At 38.3% G+C, this 22837-nt stretch overlaps 1 protein-coding gene across 1 annotated transcript in view; it reads right to left on the bottom strand.

Moving 5' to 3' along the window:
• The window catches only part of LOC107740692 (neuron navigator 3-like), a gene marked incomplete at its 3' end in the record, with an annotated part of 61720 nt that overhangs the window by 5714 nt on the left and 33169 nt on the right, over nucleotides 1-22837 (bottom strand). The window contains exons 2-4 of the mRNA XM_016553201.1: nucleotides 12771-12888; nucleotides 12114-12166; nucleotides 995-1067 (exon numbers count right to left, since the gene is read on the bottom strand). Of these exons, the coding sequence (XP_016408687.1) occupies nucleotides 995-1067; nucleotides 12114-12166; nucleotides 12771-12888 (244 nt within the window). The remainder of the gene's footprint in view (nucleotides 1-994; nucleotides 1068-12113; nucleotides 12167-12770; nucleotides 12889-22837) is intronic.

The raw sequence follows: 22837 nt of genomic DNA, 5'->3' as shown, positions 1-22837 counted from the left end.
GTGGTTTCATGGATGTTTTGGGTAGTTGCTATGGTGGTCCTAATTCGGTATTTATAAGCTTACACCCCTTAAGTCTCTACGACAGTACTTCTCAATCTTTTGACTCGAAGGCCCAATACAACATTTGAAGTTCCCCAATATTGGCTAATATATTTCCTCAGGCATTTCTATTTCTATTTTCTAATTATGATGACACTGCTTGTTTTTAAACTTTTTTATTAACAGAAATTGGAAGCAGTAATATGTTGAATTAATTAAACGATTTATTAAAAACATGCTTCTATAACATTATTCGATTCTGATTATGTATGTTTTTCAATAAAAAATAATGGTAACACTTAATAAGGTCCCATTAGTAGTTTACTTCAGTTAATGCATTAACTAATAATACGCAATACATTTGTTACAGCATTCATTAATCTTTGTTAAATGTTAGTTAATAAAAAATACACGTGGTCATTGTCAGTCCATGTTAGCTCAGGTCTGTTTTATAATATTAACATATACAAATTTTGATTTTAATAATGTATTAGTAAATGTTGAAATTAACAAAGTGCTTTAGAAGTATTTTTCATTATTAGTTAATGTTAACAAATGCACATTAGTTAATGTTAACAAATGGAACCTTATTGAATAGTATTACTAAAGAAATAGTTATTTAGGGGGGACATTTTCAAAATAAATTTCAAGGAAAATTTAAGCCTGCATCTTGATGTTTTGTGTGTTTGTGAGTGTGTGTATTTTAAAGTCATATATATGACTTTAAAATACACACATTCACAAACTCACACTTGAAATTGTAAACTAACCACACATTTGAGGTACCATTAATGTTCACAGTCCTTCAACCTTATGATAAAGGTTTTGAAAAGCCCTTAATTCTAAGTTTAAATGGTGATAATACGGACGCAAACGCCACTAATTAGATTTGTGTACTGTATATGAAGGCATTTAGCAGTTGTTATCAAGTTTCAAGCAGACAGAAGGATCTTACCTTCAGCAGAGAGCCCTTGAACACTGACTCCTCTGGCCCCTAAGAAAATCAGACAAGCCTCCACATTCTCAATCTGAAAGACAAAAACAGAAAGATCAGCCATAGAGCAAATTTACCAGCACATGGTTTTGGCAGTGAGGATGTGGACGGTGTGTGTGAGAGGGCAGTGATGTCAGAGAAGTGGCTATTGAACCTCGCACACACATTCCTGTCAGTATTTAGAGTTCAACAAAGCCTTTGATGCAGAATGCAATGGTTTCTTCAGTAGATCGCCTTCAGCGTATTTCAGCATGTTTAACAACTCAACTGGTGGCTGACGCGCGCATGTCAACGTTGTGCGAGGACACGTTCATGGCCTTATGTCCACAAAGGCTCTATTGTCATGAGTCAGACAGTGTCATGCCCCCTGGCTAACCTTTGTGGGTCAAACTCAGAGTGTGACACTGAGACGGCAGTGTGTCACACCTCCACACAGGCTGACAGGCAGACCATGCGTTACATTGTGGCCCAATCGAGGGCTGTAATAATACAACACTTGACAGAAAGTGTGGTAATATCCTGGCGCCTCCACTCATGGGCACACAAAGGGACTTTGGCCATGTGATACGCATGGCTCACATATTTTGCATTAGTGTAGGGCAGAATGCTGGAGAAGTCGTACAGTAAGGTCAGGGCTGGTCAATGGGCCAGACCGCACTATATTATTTTGCGACAAGCGCAGTACTGTGTGGAATGCATTGTGCTGTGTGACAGAACCGAAGAGAGTTGACTCAGCTCATACAGTACATGAGACCCTGAAGGATTGCTTCTGTGCACAGTTATCAATACTGTCCATAATACACAGTATCACAAGGAAAATGTCACTCTGCTGACAATTTCCACTGTTTTAATACTGGTTCAAATTGTGATGTAAAGCCCCAGCTATCCCTTCAGATGATTGTGTAATATTAATATATAATACTCAGGTCACACTTTAGTTTGGGGACCAATTGTCACTATTAACTAACTATTAACGACAACTTTTGCCTCAATAAACTCCTAATTTGCTGCTTAGAAATAGTAAGGTAGTTGTTAAGTTTAGGTATTGGGTAGGATTAAGCAATCTAAAATACGGTCATGCAGAATAATGGATTAATATGTGCATTATTAATATTATTAATATGTGCATAATATATGTAAACAGCCAATATGCTAGTAATATGCACGCTAATAAGCAACTAGTTAATAGTGAGAATTGGTCCTTAAAATAATGTGTAAGCTATATTCATATCTAATACACACACACACACAGTACCATAATATTGAATTTTATGCTTAATGTAATATTATTAGATTACCATTGGTGTATTTTTTTTTATGTCCATTAACATTAATTCACAACTCTTGTCACACTGTAAAATTAATCTTAGTTTGTTTACTCCTAATGTTTCATTAAGCTTCATATTCAATTCCAGCATGCAGAGTAATCAGCAACTGAATAACCTTATCCATACAGTGCTTTCATTAAAAATATCTGATACTATTACACGGCTCTGTATTGTATAAAGTGCTAGATAAATATAAGTGACTTGAAGGTGACTGGAATACTTGATCCTGATTGGTCAGTCACAGCTGTCTATGGTTAAAGACTGATAAGCTGTATAACTGATTGTCTCAGTCACCTAATTTCCTGTGTAGTTTTGTAACTCATATCACTCCACAGTCTTTCCTGAGATAAGAAATTATTTAAAAAAAAAATTTTATTTCATTTTATTTTATCTGCCAGTCATTATCTCAAAATATGCCCCTTTTTTTTTAAAATGGCTAAAATTTCTATAAGGACTCAAATAATGGAGTTTATATCACAGTTCATACAGGCACACACACACAAAAAAAATTTTTTTAAAAATGCTGCAGTGCCGCTGTGAGGGATGACTGGAATCAATTTAAGTTGTAACTCATATCACTCCACAGTCTTTCCTGAGATAAGAAATTATTAAAAAAAAAATTTTTATTTCATTTTATTTTATCTGCCAGTCATTATCTCAAAATATGCCCCTTTTTTTTTTAAATGGCTAAAATTTCTATAAGGACTCAAATAATGGAGTTTATATCACAGTTCATACAGGCACACACACACACAAAAAAAAATTTTTTTAAATGCTGCAGTGCCGCTGTGAGGGATGACTGGAATCAATTTAAGGTAATTCTCACAGCTGTCCAAGTGCAGCAGCGATTTACAGTCTTCCACACAACTCCATCCATCTAGTATCCTCTGACCTCAGTGCCTCACAGTGTCCAGCATTGAGCCAGAAAGATCCACACAGATCACATACAGAATTAACTCCCACACACACTTGCAAAAACACAGGATGACGAATGAATGAGCAATTGTTAATCTGATCCATATCGACAGCATCTTGTTTCTTCTTACATCTGTCCCAACGGCAAGTAGCTGTTTTTCATATGACACACATCCCACACACAGCCGCACACGCAAAGAGCCTAATGCACTTTAAGCATTTGATTATCTTCTCTCATAAACCTCTTTTAAATGCAACATGGTGTAGAACATGTGTGGTGCATCAGATATGGACTGTTTTTCATTGCAGTCTCATTAGACGACAGCACCCGCGCACATGGGCACCCGGCAGCATGTCCCAACAAAAAACTGATTCAGACATTCTCAACGAAAATGAAATGTACTTCACACTAATGTGGTGGAACGCTAAATGCTGGCCTGGCATTTCAACCGCATCATGTAATGCTTTTCTGGAGTGTTTACGATATATGATAGCTGGTAATGTCTTGACGACGGATTGAACATTTGTTGCCGAAACCAAAAGTGCGAGCGGACACTCTTGATTGACGGATGTGTGCAAACAGACGTAAGGATGGGGCTTGCGCTTTAAAAGTGAGAAGATCATCAAGTTTGGTGTCCATTACGGATATAATCCCCTAAGTACGAAGGGAAATTCCATCCTCGTTTTAATAGCGGTCCCATCAGCCCATCGCTCTGTTTATTTTTAGTCTGTCTCTCGGCCTACAGAGATGTACACAAACCAAAACCGTGATTCTATACGCTAATGGCGAGCAGAGCTCTCGTCAGCTTTACCAAACTGCCGCTTGCCGAGCGGTTTTTTAAACCATGTGGGATTTTAACAACACTCCGGGAAAGTCAGATCATCTGTTTTTCCGACATAAACTGACATTTTCCAGCACCAGATATGTCATTAAACAAAATTAGGGAGGAGAATGTTTTGATGAGGTATATTTTCACCAAATAATATTGAGAAATTTATAAGCAAGCAGTTTTCAGGCTGACATGGATGACAAAAGCATGGAAAATTACCATGAGTTGCTTACGTCCCTTCCTCCAAATGACAATGATGAGTCGTTTAAGTTTACTGTCGCTGTGAGTGGCAAACGTCATAAATCTGATCGTGTTTAATCTATACAACACACTTATCAGAACAAGGCTTTAATGCAGAGTAAATGTTTGTACTCGGGTCCGGCTGTGTGGATCCAGATGCTGAGGGGCCCAGCTAGTTGCGCAGGGACTGGCTCCAAACGTATCGGATAACCGTAGGGTGAGCGCTGGCTTTGGAAAGTGTTGCTGCTCCAACACTACCATGAAATACAAATGGTCTCAAGCCTCAATTATATGGGTTTCACTTAAAAACCACTCAGAGCTAAGAGAACAGATAAACGCTGTTTTCTCCAGCACTTTTGGTTTTACTAAGAGACAGCTACAGTCGTTTTTGCAGCATTTCAGTTCCTTTGATTGTAGTGACCACATGCACATGAATTTGATGAGCTGTCCATAAGTACACAGCAAAAACAATAGTTTCACACTGTCCAATAGGCTAATTGTCACACAGGGAAGTTTAAAAGGGTTATATCTAAATATTATAACTTTCAAAATATGAGTCAATTTCCAACTACCCAAAAAATAAATAAATATATAAATAAAAAGTTTTCTCTGAAAGTGGTTTTATATTGGTTTAATAGTTCAAAACAGTCTTCAAAATTGTCTCAATTACATATTTAAGAAAACAAGTTAATATTTAGTTATGATTTAGGAGAATTTTATCATCCAAACTAACTTGTGCTTTTTTATCCAACATGTGCTTTGAGTTAAAATGTTATTTTCCCCCTCAATTTTCTCCCTTTTTTTTCTCATAACAGGTTTAGTATTTAAATTATGTGACAACTTCCCGCAAAAAAAAAAATCTGACTTTTTTTTATAGGGCAAAAATGGTGGAAATATTTAATACATATATTTTGCAAATAAATACATACATACATACATACATTTTGCAAAACTGAAATTGACTAGAAGCTGAAAAAAATATTCAATGGAAAAGTAAAAAGTAGAGCCACTCCCTCCACCTTTTTTTTTTTTTTACTGCAAAGTATGCCACAGAATTGCCATTAGACATGTATAACTAAACGTACAATCCAAATAAAAATAAAAATAAATGTGCATTTTGCTCTTCAGGACTTCTGTTTATTAATGTATATTATTTAATTACTTTTATTAATAGTTTAATTCACAAATGCAACAAATAAGACCGTAGAAAATAATTTCTGCACTAATAGTGTTATAGTAATTCTTGGCAGGTCTCTTTGTTAGAGCCATCTCAGTGCCAACTTCAGCATGCCATTCTATGTGCCCAGTGGGCACTGAGACAAACAACCATAGCTGAGCCATTATAATGCCAGCCAATGATGACAGCCGTTAAATTCCTGTGGCCTCCTCTGTCTAATTAGGAACTAAATAGATCAGGCTGCAGCCGCTGCCCAGCACAAGACTGGTGGAGGTACAGCACCAGCGGACGGCCTGCCTGCAACATGTGCTTTCAAGTGTCTGCTTTCTCAAAACATTTGAGAATGCCAAGATTCCATATTGCAGATCCACCATTTAGGACAAGGTAAAATGCCCGCAATTTTTAAGAAAGCACTTACTGTCAGACTTTGTTCCATGTTTTGTGTGTCTTGCTCCCCATGTGCCTTCCTATGCCCTTATTTGGTTAGTTTCCTGTTCCTGTCCTGATTTGGTTGATTTCTTCCCAGGTGTTTCCCATGTTTTATTTCCATTTGAGACAAACAACCAGAGCTGAGCCATTATAATGCCAGCCAATGATGACAGCCGTTAAATTCCTGTGGCCTCCTCTGTCTAATTAGGAACTAAATAGATCAGGCTGCAGCCGCTGCCCAGCACAAGACTGGTGGAGGTACAGCACCAGTGGACGGCCTGCCTGCAACATGTGCTTTCAAGTGTCTGCTTTCTCAAAACATTTGAGAATGCCAAGATCCCATATTGCAGATCCACCATTTAGGACAAGGTAAAATGCCAGCAATTTTTAAGAAAGCACTTACATTGTTCCAAACCAGTATTATTTTCTTTTTTGAAACTTCAAAAATGACCCAAAAGCACAACAAAATATCATAAAAGTGGTCCATGTGACTTTTGCATTACAATAAAGTCCCCAGTACATTGCTGTGTATAAGTTGGTGGGTTAACCCGAGATCAATCTGATTCGTAACAAATGGTTAAGAGTCTTTTGTGAACTACATCACTGAAAAGATCTGACTCAAAGAATCAGATTTTTTACCCGAACACACAACTAAAGAAGATGGCAAGATCTACAGTAATTAATGACTTGGAAGATGGCACATTTAAGTTTGGACAACTTTAATGATACAGTACTTTTAGAATACTTTTGGACCCTTTTTTGAATCTTAAAAACTCCAGCTTATTATCTTTGGAAATGCATAGAAAGGAGCGACCAGCAGTCTTAACATGTTCTCCTTTTTTGTGTTCCACGTAAGAAAATGGATGTACAGGTTTGGAACGACATGAGGTTAAACAAATGGTGACAAATTTCATTTTTGGGTATACTATCCTTTTAAGGCCATCATCTCATAAATGAGGCTTGTGGATTTTTGAGTAATGTTCTGGGTGACAGATTTGCTCTTTTAGCCACGTCACATCTAGTTCTTCCATATTACCATCTGAAACCATGACTCTATGCTGTGGTTATCCTCGTCACTGTCTGTTTTATGGTTTGATCTTTGTAGATTTCTTAAAAGAAACTTTTGAAAAGTTGCTCTGAGATTTCACAGGCTCACTTCTATAGTTTTCTCTCTCATAAATGAGGCTTGTGGATTTTTGAGTAATGTTCTGGGTGACAGATTTGCTCTTTTAGCCACGTCACATCTAGTTCTTCCATATTACCATCTGAAACCATGACTCTATGCTGTGGTTATCCTCGTCACTGTCTGTTTTATGGTTTGATCTTTGTAGATTTCTTAAAAGAAACAAGAGTTGCTCTGAGATTTCACAGGCTCACTTCTATAGTTTTCTCTGTGTGGTATTATTAAGCTTCTTATTGTTGCAGAGCAGAATTTGAACGAACCACAGAAAAGCATTCAAGTTAGATGTAATCAGCGGCTTAGATGTTCTGATTTTCACTCTGGGAGACCGGATATTTGGGGCTCCATTAAAATGTCTGTCAAATATGTTTGTCGACGATATAATAAAGGACCATTTCCTTCATTCGTCTAACTGTAGACGTCTAAATGTGACAGGATTACAACAGGACACGGAAATTAGATTTTGAAAGTGTGTCAAACATGTCTGAGGAAGGAAAAAGACATCAGAAAACACCAACCTCAAAGTCATTTCTAAGAGAATTGAAATCCAGACAAAAGTAAAGAGGTGGAAGACGCATCAATCCAAAAACAGATCCTCCCACAGCAGAGGTCAAAGCACAATCACAGTCCAGTGAGAGTAAATATATCTGACAGGAAACAATCAGAAACATTTCATGTCTACAAGCCCAGATGGAAAGGTCACTGCTAATGTCAAACGCTGCATGTCACAAATCAAATGTGAACGTCAAGTGTCACTATGGGGCGTTAAACATACGAAAAGACAAAGTGAGAAATATCTCATGATGCTGTGTAAGACACACTTGGTTAATATCAAACTGCTCAACCCCTCTGAGAGAGCTGCGCAGAGAAAGAAAGAGAGTGAGAGTTGAACCGAATGACTGATATTTAAGCTGACCACCACCTGCTCAAAAAAAAAAGAAAAGGCGGCACAGCAAAAGAGGGAAATGCGAGGCAAAAGTCTGCTAAAAAGTCCATCTAAAAAAAACCTAAGCTATTTTTTGGTCTTATATGGCAAGACCAAAGCAAAAAAACAAACAAACAAAACACTCATTAAAGAGTGTTAAGATCCTCATGTAAGATACTTCATAAAAAAGTGTGTGCTTAATGATTAAATGTAAATGTGTTCTATTTAGAGAACACTTGTTAGTTATTTACTAAAAATCTAACTAACTCAAACAAGTCCAAAAAGCCATCCTTTCAATGATCTAACTCACTAAACAACCAAACCAAGTCAATCAAGATGCAATGTCATGCTTCTTGAAGAACTACCTCACTAACCAAAATAACTAAATCAACACCAAAAGCCCAACACAGTTCCAAAGTTTATTCTCTTCAGAAACTAACACACTAAATAACCAGACCAACTCAATTATGACCCATCGTCACGCTTCTTGATGAACTATTATGCAAACTAACTACATCAACACCAAAAGCCCATCCTTTAGATGAACTAGCCTAACTTACTAACTGACCAAACTAACTCACTAATTAATTCTTAATCTAATAACTCAATCAAATCCACACGGTCCATCGTTTTGATGAACCAACGCGGTAGCTAACCAAACAAACTCAATAAAGACCCAAAGTCCATCAATTAAGTGCTTCATTGATCCTGACATTATGTGGACCAGCTGATATGTAGCAGGGTAAACGAGCTGAGTATCCTGTGCTCTATAGCCAACAGTTGGGTGGATGCATGCTGTATTAATCACATAAAGGTGAATGCGGTATGCCATCAAAGGGATAAGCTGATGTCTGTAGATGAAGCAAGGAGTGTATCTCTCAGCTGTCAGGCTGTATGCTGCTAACAGATGGAGCCCAGATGATACATCCACTTTACAAGCCCTAACACACTTAACTGCACCGGTCCTCCCACACGACCTGGAGAGGTAGCTGATCAGTGAGCCTCTCCTGACAGCAGTAGAAGACACTGAAAGCAAGTCATATGTCCTGTATATAGACAGACTTGCGGTTGCAACCTGTAGAGTTTACAATACACAGGTTTATGTGGTGTATTCTGGGAAGTGCAGTCCAATTATGTGCCTACACATCTGTAGCCTTTTGAAGTGCAATGTGGTTTATTAATGAAAGTTTTAATTATATAGATTAGTATTCTGACGCTTTTGTTTCAGCCGAATGGATTTTTATGGCGCTGTTTGGATTTCTTTCGGTCTTTTTCTGAGCTGGAGGGTGTCTGGTTGTGTTCAAAGGCACTCTCTACATGCTCAGTTCCTGCGGTTTCCAGTTTTAGGGACGAGACAACACTGTCAGACTGAATTTGTCCTAACAATGCCTGATGAGAGAGGAAAGAGGTGCAAACAGGGATTTGATGAAGCAGTCGTCAGCCACAAAACAACCACTAAGAAGCCAAGAGACTCCTCAGTGATATCTTAATGTTAATACTAAATGAGATTACAAACTGTATATTAAATTGGCCAATTTTCCAATATGTCACCTCTGATGATCTTTGAGAGTTGTATATACAAAGTAATTTGTGTACATGCCCCGGGGACATCTTCAAATGTTGCAATCCCTGGATCTGCTAATCAAGGCAGGCTTATAGGATATGCTCGTGTCCAGGGGAACTCCCATTCTGATGCATAACCTCCAGAAATAGCCATCTCTCACTGACTAGGCCACAAATGGCAGCGAGGTCTCATTTGGTGGACCGACACGTTTAGAATTCCAGACTAATCAGAATACCAGCCTTGGGATCATAGTCATTCCTTTTGGGAAAAATGGGTCCTAGCTTTTTAGCTTCTGGTGCAGTTGAGGTTCAAATGACAAACGTTTCCATAAGGGTCAGTGAATGAACAGACAGCCTGTGGGCGGCGATTTATCTGCCTCTCTTCATGCCAGTTTAATTAAGCCCCGAGAGACCAATCAGATCAATGAGAGAGAGTTTATTACGCATGTAATTTAGCAAACATCTTCATTGCCTGGGAAAGCACCCAACAGTACACTCATTTAACTGAAGCTGAGTTACTTTTAACAGGTGCTTTTAATGGACGTGAGCAAGCGTTTTTTGCTAATGCCAAAGTTGTACATTTTTATTGTTTCGCAGCGGAAAATGCATTGAGGACTATCTAATCCAAATCGATAAGGAATTTCCTTTCTGAAGAATAGTTATAATTGATTATTTCTCAATGGCAGAATGCCAACTCCTTGAGCAATGAGGCTTGACGTGATTTACTGTTTAATATTAATAAACAAATACAGGAAAAGGGGCAATAGATTAGCTTCCTGACTTATTCCTGAACACGTTAACCAAGCTGTGGCCAGGATATTTCTTATCCTCTCATTTAACACACATAAATGACAAAATCCCCCCCCCAGCTTAAACAAGAGGGAATTTTGATGGTGACCCAGCAAAAAAAGAAAAAAGAAAGCTGGTTAACCAGCGCAATTTTTCTGATTAAGCTTGTTTATGGGAGGTGGAGCTGGTTAAAAGACTAGTTCCAAACCACTATGATTTTTTAATTCTGTGGAAGACACAACAGAATATTTGAGAAATGTTTCAGCTGTTTTTGTCCATTCAGATGTAAGTCAATTGAGTCAAAAAGATTGAAGCTCCAAAAAGGGTTATTTATGTATCATAAAAGTAATGCATACAGTTCCAGTGGTTTGATCCATGTCTTCTGATAACTTTGTATACTGTACTTGCCTCCCACCAATGATGTTACTGGTGTGCCGCCATACTGATTTTCACTGCATGGACAAAGACAACATTTTCATTCTTGGCTGAACTATTTCTTATAATCTATTTAAGAACCCTGAACACCAGCATCCCATCTATCAACAAAACATGCTTTTGTTGCACAATAACCTGTTCCTATCAATCAAATACTGACAAATATCGTAGCAATCACAGAGAAGTCTCCTGCCAATCTGCAACAATGTGCTGATGTTATGGACGTGAAGCTTGGCTGCGATACAGTGCGTGTATGCCCTAAATATTCCTCCATAACCTCAACTTCCCGTAAACAGTTTCTCATAAACAGACACACTTCCTCAGTGTAAAACCTCTACATACGTGTGCACACTCATGCTGGCAGCAGGTGCAAGATCAATGGGCACTGATTGGAACAATGAAACTTCCTACGCCTACCCCAAAACACACACACACACACACACACACACACACCATCTCACAGTTAGCCTTGAACTTAAGCTTTTACTGGGGTCTTTGTGCTCTTCCAATCTGACAAGCATACCTACATGGGAGTTGTTAGGAGAAGCCCACAGCAACTAACCCAGGATTTTCTGCTGTACTCATTGACATGCAGAGAATTATAGCCCAGGACTCGGCCGGGCCATTCTACTGCAGAAAAGACTTGTGGGGCCACTAAACCCTTTACTCTAGTACAGCTTAGCAAGAGTTTAATCACTGCAATGTGCTCCAGTAGAAACACAACATAAGCATATAAGATCTTACCTACACAGATAACAGCAAATAATCTTTATTTTGCAGAACCATCAGCAAAAGCATCTTGATTTGGCAGACCAAAAGGAACAAAATATGTTTTCTTGATTTTCTGACAGGTGCATTTTTATGAGACTGGTTTATCTTAGTGACACAGTGACATGTGCTGTTTATAGGAAGTATGCTATAAAATTAGCTATATAATACTGTTGTGACATAAATAAAACGTACTGAAAAAGTAAAACTGGACACTTCACTATCAGTTTCAGTTAATTTAATTATTTTCATTTACTATATATGTAGACACAATTTTATGTTTACAGTATTTTCGCCTTTTGATCAAAACATTTATATCTGTAAGAATGATTTATAGCTGGTAAATGTTTACAAAAAAAAGGCCTGGCAGATGTGGTATAAAGTTAATAAGTCAGGAAAAAAAATTATTAATAAAAATAAAGAAAAGAAACAATAATGCAGAGAACAGACATCATGCTGTTAATGTATTACATGTATTATGACAAAAAAAAAGAAACTTACCATTTGAGAGTGACTCTTGGGGCAGCTGTTAATATCTTCTACCTTCTCATTAGCTGCAACAGAGATATTTCTGGGTTAAACCTCTGCAGCACGCTGTACAAAACACAGAAGTGTACCACAATCTCGTGGCCTTTCCATCCACGGGTTACCGTCATGAGGCAAGAAAGTTCGCCTTTGCAGTTTTCGAGAGTTTGTGATTGAATGAGTGCGTGTATGTTTGCAGTGTGGGAGAAAACGCTGAGAAAATGAATGGTTGTTAATTCATCAGCTGTTGGTTGCGAGTTTGTGACATAAGATCTGCCATTGTATGCCGGAGGTTCATAATAAAGTTTCAGGACAGCCCAGAGGAGGGGAAAATGGGATGGGGGAAAGAAAGAAAGAAAAAGAAAAAAGACAGACTGACACACATGCACACAACGCAAACCACTCTGGGCTCACTAAAGTGAACATATGGGAGACATATGCTTAAATAGTGCAGAGATTGCGTTCAATTTTCATGTTGCTGATTTCCTAATCCAGTTTAACGTGAGCAAAATAACTTAAAGCTGAATCACAGTAAGTAGTTATGTTTTACACATATAATTGTATCACTGAAATGAGCTGTGAAGATTTATTAGCCTGCGCTGTGTGTGTATGTACGTTTGCGTGTACCCTTACCTATTATCTGGATGATTTCTGCCAGCAGAACTCCATCGGGAATGTCCTGAGTCAGGTCCTTAATAAGCCTCGGACAACCGGACTTGGCCAAATAATGGTTTGCCCAATCAGTGTAGATCTATAGGGAATATGAGGGAAAAAAATCTGATAAAGAACATAGCCTCTAATACTGATACAATACTGATTAATGAAGAATTATGTCAAAGAGGACCTAAGCAGGTAAAAGGCGTCTGTGGTTTGATTGACAGAAGATCAGAACCAGAACCACTTAGGAAAACAAAAACCTAGCCATCAAAGCACCCAGCTTAAGTATGAGGTCAATTTAATCAAAACTATCAATAAGGCCTCAGCATTTATAATAGATTACCTGGATTATTTTACAGGATAGAATCCAGCCCTTATATGACATTTTGACACAGCTGATCCATTTAATCAGACGTGGATTACAAGGATAGTACCTACTTACAACAAATTAACTTTTCAAAAGGCTAATTCCTCTCTAAATGATGGTGTCATTGCACATTGAGCTTTTAAACCATTGTTAAAGTCCTGGTGCAGCTACAGTAAGTTTTTACAAAACTGTTTCGCAGCAGAAGTGTAACTGCAAAAACATTGAAACAGCATGCAAGGAACACTAAATTAAGTAAGTCCTTATTTATTGCTTAATATACCAGGTCTGTACGAACAAATGCAACCCCCTGGTGTCTCAGTAATATGTCCTTGGATAGGTGTTCCTCAGGGGTCTGTTATAGGGCCCCTTAAAAACTCATGTCACAAATCTTAGAGCTCTGCTCTTTCATTGTGATTTTAGGATTAGATCACATTTCACATGAAGCAAGCGGTTTTCCATTTCCCACTTAAGTGAGAGCACCCCAGTGGCAAGGGACACTCTCAGAGCTCACATCCTCTCACTAATAGAATTGCCTGTATGGGGCTTTTGTCTGTAACATTTCAAATCAGTATGTGCATTATATAAAGACTATACATTTTTCAGCTCATATTTTACTTTTTATTTGTGTTTTCAGAGTACTGTATCATCCAATTTTGATCCTAACAGAAAACGGTCAACCATCCTAATGTTGCTATAGCATCCAATACTTTTGTTCTGGCTTCTTTTATGCAGTTTCAGCCTTAATTAGGATGAACAGACCTCTCCAAACCCTCATAATCTGCACCCTGCTTAATGCTAAAGTTATGAATGACGTGCTAAAATGTATTTAAAGTGGTAAAATTTACACCCACAAACCCAGTAAAATATCAAAGGAATTTTCATTTAAGTAGCTATAGTTTCATTTGAGACCATATTATAATGCCTCATAAAATTAAAAAAGATCAGCCATGCTCTCTCGCCACCTCAAACGCAGTGACCAATTAAACACATTTATGCCTTCGCCAGGCAAAAGGAAGCATTCCACTCAAAGATGCCACAGTTCAAAGGTTTTGTCTGTTGTGGTTTCAGCATATGATGAGGAGTTGTTAACAAGAACAGGGTGATGAAGAGATCTTTAGTCATCCTCCCACTTTAACACAACACAATACAAAAGAGATCCAATAAAGGCCTCCGCTCACCACTCCAAATCACAGTCACCTCCGAGAGTTGAGTAAACAAACAGCTACACTACCGCACATGCCAATACCTCCAGTCACAGCAGAGAAAACAGCAAAGAATTTACACATTTCAGCAGCATCTAGAAAACCAGGTGAATTCTGCTCTGGTTTGGCTATGATATTGATGTTTTGGTTCATCCTGTGGCCCAGGATGTAGAAGGAATTTGTATTTCTGTGGCTTAACCTGAGTGAGTTGGTGAGGTAAACTGATGCAGCGGTTGAAAGGTCAGAAAAGGAAGTGGAGTATAAGACAGCGATTCTCTGCAGCACAACCCTGTTCTCCTTTTTCCTGCCTGACGGAGGGCTGAGAGAATTAGGGGTGCCGCAGTGCCACAGTTGTTCATGTGCTCGACGGGCAGAAAATGTCCATCTGGACCTTTGACAGGAAGGAAAGAGAAATCACTCTGTCTTCCTCTTATTGCCTCCAGCGCCCGGAGATCAACAAAGAAAGCAAGTGAGACATAGGAAGAGAAAGCAAGACGAGAGAACGAAATGACAGAGAGAGAGAGAGAGAGAGCAAGACAGAGAGAGAAAGAGAGAGAGAGAGAACAAAGAACAACAGGAAAAGCAAGAGACTAGAGCACATTTTACATTTAAAATTGTTAACCCAGTAGCAGCTATCTTGTTCATGCTTTACTGTAGCTGACTACAATCATGGGTAGTCAGGTTTTTCACACAGTATTTATAACTCTGGGTTAACGTTCCTATTGGCATATTAATGGTTAATAATGTCAACTGGACAAATACAGCACACAGTGAGCAAAAAACCTGGAGAAAGCTACGTGTAAGCCAAATCACCTGAGCCATTCATGTCATGTGACTAATTATCACTAGAGCTGTAGGAAAATGACAGTGCTGATGGCACCACAAGAAAGGATGGAAAAATGTCTATTTCATGCTATTTCAAGTCAGACTACACAGCTTCTTTTGAATGGCTATCAATCGAAATGCTTTTTGGTGTAGTTAGGGTAGGCCATCTACCAGCATGGGCCAGCTGGACAATGATAACCACCACAAACTTTGACTTTTTCTGGTTGTTCACTGTTCAACATTTGTCATGCCCTCAGACTATGAAACAAAAGAGTTTCAGTGAACATAAAAAGTTCATGAATATTTAATGATTGCAATACTTTTTGATAAGTAATGTCCTACACTTCCACGTTTCACAGTATATACTCTACTTTTGGGACTATAAAAGTTAGGCTTCATAAACTAGGGTTAAATATGTTGCTAAGGTCGGTCAAAAGCTGCCTTATTTCTGCGCTACCTGTTTTCAAACAGGTTTCCCAAACACTCCTACCATTGACCAGACAAACAACCACTCCCCAAACGTTATTGGTTGTGCTAATGTTGCCATGCAGAGCCATTTGGGGTGCCAAACAAAGAAAGCAATGTTTTGAAAGCACCACAGAGCCCAAGCGTTTTTACTTTTTAGGGAAAATTTGGTTTACTTAAAGAAAATTGGTTTACTTAAAGTTGTCTCTGCATATTAAGCTGGGATAAGAGAAGGTATTTAACCTCAGAAAAATTACATGCTTCAGCTTTAACTTGGGGTTTAAAAGATAAGCAAAAATGAAAATTAAAAATAAAATGCTGACAGGTAGAGGAAGAGAAGATTCTCATTAAAATAAGGCTAAAGGAGTATCTTTGCATTCTGGTAATGAGGATAGCAGTGGATACAGATGAAATCTCCCTGAGAGAACCATTACCACAGTCATTTACTTTCTTATAAACAGATTGGTTTATCTGAAAACCACCATTAACATTTTTATCAGCCAAGGCAATGAACAGTATACCGAAGAGAAGTTCTGTAACAAGCAAGCCAGCATCTCCAATGCACATGATAACCAGCAGCACTGGTTTAAAGCAATGCTTTAATCAATGCTGCCATTAACACTAAGGCACGAAGGAGGGTGAAATGGGCCGGTCTGCAGCTGTAAATAAGCGACTCTTATGGCAGAAGGAAACTGGTTGTAAAGCAGTCGTTCAATCCGATAGTTTCACGGAGGGAAGTACACAGAGCCAAGGTTAAACAGATTCCTGTCCCGTTATTTTAGGGAATGAACTTGCTGGTGTTTCCCACTGTGAGACCGGCAGAAGCTCACATGAACAAGAACACATCTCAAAGTGAGTCCCGGTGCTCCTTAGTCCCCAAATGAGCGCCCTGTGACTTCACTCACAGCTATTTATCATGCGTCACTGTTTCTTTTCCCGCGACCCATTATTTTCCCAACAGCTCTGACACTGTGGTTTTGTCTCTATTAATGAGCAAGCGCTTGTTTGGCTGATGCATCACTTCACTGTAAAACCCAACTATGCCACCCTCAGCGTTCACACAGCATTAAACGGACACACACACACACACACTCATGCGGCTGTCATTCATGAGCGCTGCCTCCTCCCCTCGCAAGCAGGTTGCCAATGTACTCATACATGCGTCCACACACCCACACACACACACACACACACACACATCCATCAAACAAAAACACAAAACCCCTGGCTTTGTCCCTGACTCTAAGAAGCAGTTAACAGTTGCTGTTTCAGCCTGCTAGAGTTAAGCTCAAGTGAAGTGTGTGTACCTCTTAAGAATATCTGAGCCCAGGTTGTCCCCGTCCCCAGCGTCCCGCTGATAAACGGCAGCATTCGGCTCTCTCTACTGTCTGCTCTCTATGCAGTGCCTATAACTGCGCAGGTACTGGAAGACTGCCATTACAATTGTCAGCCAACAGGGGGAGTCAGCTGCTGAGAAAAGCTGTCATGAATCAGACAGAAGGGTCCGTGAGTTCATCATCGCCTTGCGGACTGATCCAAAGACTGTATTTGGGGTTTATTTTAATGTTTTTAGAGGAAGTTTAGATTATGAATCACATAGCTGGGTGGAATTGTGTTGTTAATAAAAAATGAGGCACTTCACAAGCATATGGAATACTTAACAGCCCTGAAACACTTGAGGGCTGTTGTGTAATGCTGTAAATTGAGTTATATAGTACTGTACGGGACTGTAAAAACTTCTATATCTTATTAGAGGAATTTATGATAATTGAAAACACTACCAAGGCAAAAGGAAAGAGGTAAATAAAGCAGGAAGTTGTGACGATGTTTGTTGTTGATGTGCAGTTGATATGAGTGTTTTTAAGAACCTTTTTATGTTTTTTTCTAAGGTGTTCTGGTTGGTTCAAAAGTTGTGGGTCAGTAAGATTTTTAAAAACTTTTTTGAAAGTCTCATGCTCCCCCAAGGCTGCGTTTTTTAAATTTTGTTTAATAAAATACAGTAAAACTTTAATATTGTGAAATATTATTAGAATTTAAAATTTGAATATATTTTAAAATGTAATTCCTGTGATGCCAAAGCTAAATTTTCAGCAGCCATTACTCCAGTCTTCAGTATCACATAATCCTTCAGAAATCATTCTAATATGCTGATTTGGTGCTCAAGAAACATTTTAGTCTTTATAAATGTCTTTACTGTCACTTCTGATCAATTTAATGCATCCTTAATTAATAAAAGTATTAATTTATGACCCCAAACCTTTGAATGGTGGTGTCAAAGTTTAATAGGCAAAAAGTGTCAGTTCTGTCATCATTTACTTCCTCTCATGTTGTCCCTAACCTGTATGACTTTCTTTCTTATGTGGAACACAAAAGAAGATATTCTGAAGAGTTTATTTATTTATTTATTTTTTAATACAAAGTTAACGAGAAATGCTGTCCAAAACAACACTGCACCCCACTGACTTTCACTGTATATACAAAAAAAACACAGGCATTTTTAAAAATATCTTCTTTTGTGTTTTAGAGAAAAAGTCATAGTTTAGAATGACATGAGGGGGAAAGATGAAACATTTTAATCACATGTACAAATAATCGAATAAAGGTAGGGTGTGCTGCGGTGGGAGAGCATACAGAATGTGTTTACAGTATTCAGGGACAGAGTGACACCTCGAGGAAAAGGAATCATCTTGTGACACTGTAACTGAGAAATGAACAAGGCTTTGCTGAATCAGGGCTGAGGCGGCAGCAAACACAGCTCACCGCTGTTTACCCATAACGCACCAGCCGTCAGTCTGTGCAACACTGAGTTTAATGCAGTTTCTCCATTGATTTCATGGTAGTTTTCCATTCATACCGAGGTGCGGCGTTCCGCCACATGAGTGGGAGCGCAGACGGCTGACATATGGCTGCGATTCTCTCATTTGGCTCGGGGGAGACTGGAAGAGGATGGGGTCTAGGGTTTTATTGCGTGTGTATGGTTGTGTATGTGTACTTCAAACATCACTCCCAGACGAGACCCTCAGCAGAGAAAGGCGAGAGTGTTTGTCGTTTCTGCAAGGACGAGACGCCACTGTGTGCTTTGACAGGAAGTGCAGGCAGTTGGGCTGTCAGTACTAGTTTCCTGTGTGTGCGCTGGCCCTTGGCTGCCCCTTGTCCCACTGAAAGATTTGCCTCTGAAATGCTCTCAGACAGGACACACACACAAACTTGAACCCAGTGAGACCATGACAAATGTCCCTTCCTCTCACCTGGCATGACATTATCATTGTTGACTTGGCATAAAGTTGACATTTGGAGATGCACTTCATGTTGAGACCTCATATTTCAGGCGAAGGTGAAATTAATAAGGTGCCAAACCCTACCCACTCTGTTAGACCACATTCTCATTGGCCCATTGATGATATTTCAAAATTTAACAAAATAAACTGGCAAAATATCCCTCCTAATTGTATATCGGATAATTACCAGCACGTAGGAAGATAACAGGTTTGCCATTTGAGTGCTCTTCACACAACCGACAGCCAGATTCATTAAGTGACCTGAATTAATCGGTGTCAGTAGCTGTCAATGAAGTTAATTGTGTTTGTTTGGAGGTTGATTGTTGGTTTGAAGGTTGATTCAGAATCTTCATGAGTGGTGCAAACAGAGACTCATTTAGTCTAGTTTCCCTCAAGAATCCCAGCAGAGCAGCTCACATCCATACTAAAAGCACACAGACACTGAGAATTCCCAGCTCCGGTAATTAAAGTATCTTCACAGAATATTCTCCAGAGTGATGAAGACCATAAAAATCAATGGATGATGAGGCATTACCCTTTGAAAACGACCCTTTGTCTTTCCCTCCGTATTATAGGTTTGGATATAATACTTGTTTGTGATCAACAGTGAAAGGTTCTCTGTTTGAGCCGTGGCTTAGCGGTGATTCATTGAGCCTGAGTGTTCATATGGGGAATGCAGTTTCAAGTCCGTCTTGAAATGGATTACTAGCATACTGCCTACTAGCGAAGATAAATATTTCAAACATCATTATGCAACATGGTTGTCTATGTTGACACCTTGAGAGATTTACTGCATGAACCAAACTGGACACATCTGGAAGATATCACCATGCCAAACGTTTCTTCTCAAAGCATCTTTAAACAGCTCCTGGTTTTCTTCTTTCCAGCACAAACATCATTATCTTGTCCAAGGGAGCCAGTAGCCCTTCATCTCACTTAATGTTCCCAATAATAGCACCTGTCAGCCCCATGGTCACTTCATTAAATGTCTACAAACACTCACAGCCAAACTCTTCTCCTTTGAGCACCGTACGGAAAAAAATCCCTCTTTAAGTGGAAAATAATGCAACACATTGTAAAAGCTAACACATTTGTAACCCTGCCACTTGTTAATGGCTGGAACTTCTGCCAAGCAACAAATAAAATAACTTTCCTCATATGCAAATGGGTTATAGTTTGTCTATAAAACTTGAGGTGCGTCCGTTTCCCACACAAAACCTTTCAAGAACATGTCTAGGCCATATTTCACCAATAAAATAAATAAATAAATTTTCTAAAAAAAAAAATGCAAAAACATATATTATTTATATTATTGTACTATAGTAAAAATATTAAATTATACAAATTAATACCATGATAAAAAATTATGCATTACAGTATGCAAATCCAATCAGATTCAACAGAAATACAAAACACTCAGTTTTAAAACTTTTTAAATACTTTATAAGCCCAGAAAAGTGGGAAGGTTTTTCAGTCTGTTACACAGACATATGCTAACAAAGCACGCTTGTTTGATGAGAGTTGAAACAGAGATATGAAGGAGCTCACGGCAGGGGCGCCAGTGTCTTAAAATTCTCCTCTAGTTGTCAATCAACAGAAGTGGAGAGAGAGAGAAAAAGAAAGAAAGAAGGAGAGACAGAAAGATACAGAGATTAAGAAAGCTAGGGACAGAAATGTGAGAGGGAAAAGGGAAGAAAATACATAAGCCGTTTTCTTGAAGTGGCATTCGGGAGTTACGGGAAACTGAAGGCATTTTATAAAGGCTCCCTGCATTTCTGCAGTACAAACGGTGAAGGACACACTGTTCTTAGTCTCAGATGGGAAGATTTGGCATAAATGACAAGATTTAATTGAATCAAATCTGATTGGCTGGTTTTACACAACCTCAAAAGCGACAAAACTGTGGTAAACAACTTAAGCCATGGATGGTTGCTTTGTATGTCCGTCAAAAAGTCTCTTCCTGCCTAAGTGGGCGGATCTTGACTAGAATAAACTGCAATGAGGACCAGATTTATGTCGCAAGTCAAAAGTCTCCACGACAACACTGACTTTGACCTCGGTGGAGTTTGAGTGACAGCACTCCGTCATCCACCCAATTACCACAGAAATCATAATAAACACAGGGAGATTTTGTTTACTTTGACCTACGATGTGGTCACACTGACTCCCACTGTTGCAGAAAAAAAGGAATCTCCCTCGGCCTGCCCAATTTCAAAACATGTCATTACTTAAACAGGCAGTGCTTCCAGAGAAATATTTGTCATCTAATTTAAGCGCATTTCATTCAGCGGAAAGGAATAATGAGCGCTATGCTAGAAAATGAAAGTATATCCAGTGGGATCTTGTTTGAAATAGAGCTTAACCATCTAAATCTTTAAATAATTCTGTTATTTCAAGGTGAAATGTAGCACTGGGATGCAGCAAACACTTTCTATGAAGTCTGTAGCCTATATATAATGCATTAAAGGTATTCATAATGCATTACAGTACACATTGTAATTGGGTTTATGTTTCCATGAATAATTGTAGCTGAGGTTAATACATTATACTACTTGTCTTTACACATTCAATGGGCACAGTGCATTTTAACACTTGGTAATCTCAAAATGTGATGTTGATTGTGTGCTATAACGACTTCTCTTTAAAAGTCAAATAATTAATCACTAAGTATTAATATGTATCATAGCTGTGATTTGAAGTATACACGTATATAGCTTATTATAAGGTGTGTCATAAGGCATTATGAATCCATATAGAGTATGGCACATTAGCACTGCATTTATATACACTTTATGGGAAAAGTGTTACTCAAAACTCCTTTAAATAACTGAGGATTTGGGGTGTAAGACAACTTAACTCACTATTTTATCTGAATAAGCACACTATTTATCTGAATATGTGCACATGTAGCTTAGCTGGCTCTGGCTTAGGAAATAGCATCTTAGCTCTGCAAGCTAGTATGCTTTGTCTCTATTCCTCTAGAGACAGGAATATGCTATTCCTGTCTCTCCATGTCTCTATAATTAGCAGCAGACCTGTAAGAGCCACCTTCACTAAATAAATCACCCAGTTTAGAAAAGTAAATACCAAACATGTAATTAGCTTCCATCAACTCTTTACAGAGCACCAGCTAGACTACAACATGTGACTGATGTGTGGGAGGATGGGGGTAGAGACATGTTCCAAAACCTAGTGAGCTGCCTACCTAGACAGAATTTTAAGGCATCATATGAACACTAGAATTAAATATACTACCAATAAAAAGTCTGAGGTCTAAAATAAAATAATAAAATAAAATAATAACATTTCTAATTCAAATAATTTTGTTATATTTGATTTTTTTTGTAAATGATGTTCAAATAATTGTGAAAGTTGTATAACAACTTTCTATTCATCAAATAATCCTGGAAAAAAAATTATTACAGTTTTCACAAAAATATTAAGTTGTTTTCAACATTGATAATAAAAATAAATGTTTCTTGAGCAGCAAATCTTCACATTAGAATGATTTCTGAACGATCACGTGACACTAAAGACTGGGATAAAAGCGGCTGAAAATTCACCTTTGCCATCACAGGAATAAATTACATTTTAAAATGTATTGCAATAGAAAACAGTTATTTGAAATTGTAATAACATTTCACAATATTAATTTTTTTACTGTATTTAAATCAAATGAATGCAGCCTAGGTGAGCATAAAATACTTTCCCAAAACTAATAGCATAATAATTGTCCAAAGTAATTAAATTAATTACATTTTTATACTTATTAGAGCAACATTATATTAGTTTAGCAACATGCTTATGTCAAACTGTACTGGAAACAATTGTGAGTCACGTCTTCTTGGACTTCACATGAGTTTGTGTGGCCTGTGTAGAGCATTCCAGATCAGTCACATATAAGGT

Source organism: Sinocyclocheilus rhinocerous, unplaced genomic scaffold, assembly GCF_001515625.1.
Source record: "Sinocyclocheilus rhinocerous isolate Xijiao unplaced genomic scaffold, SAMN03320098_v1.1 scaffold2271, whole genome shotgun sequence".
Classification (NCBI taxonomy): Eukaryota; Metazoa; Chordata; class Actinopteri; order Cypriniformes; family Cyprinidae; genus Sinocyclocheilus; species Sinocyclocheilus rhinocerous.
This window is presented reverse-complemented; position numbering and strand designations above follow the sequence as displayed.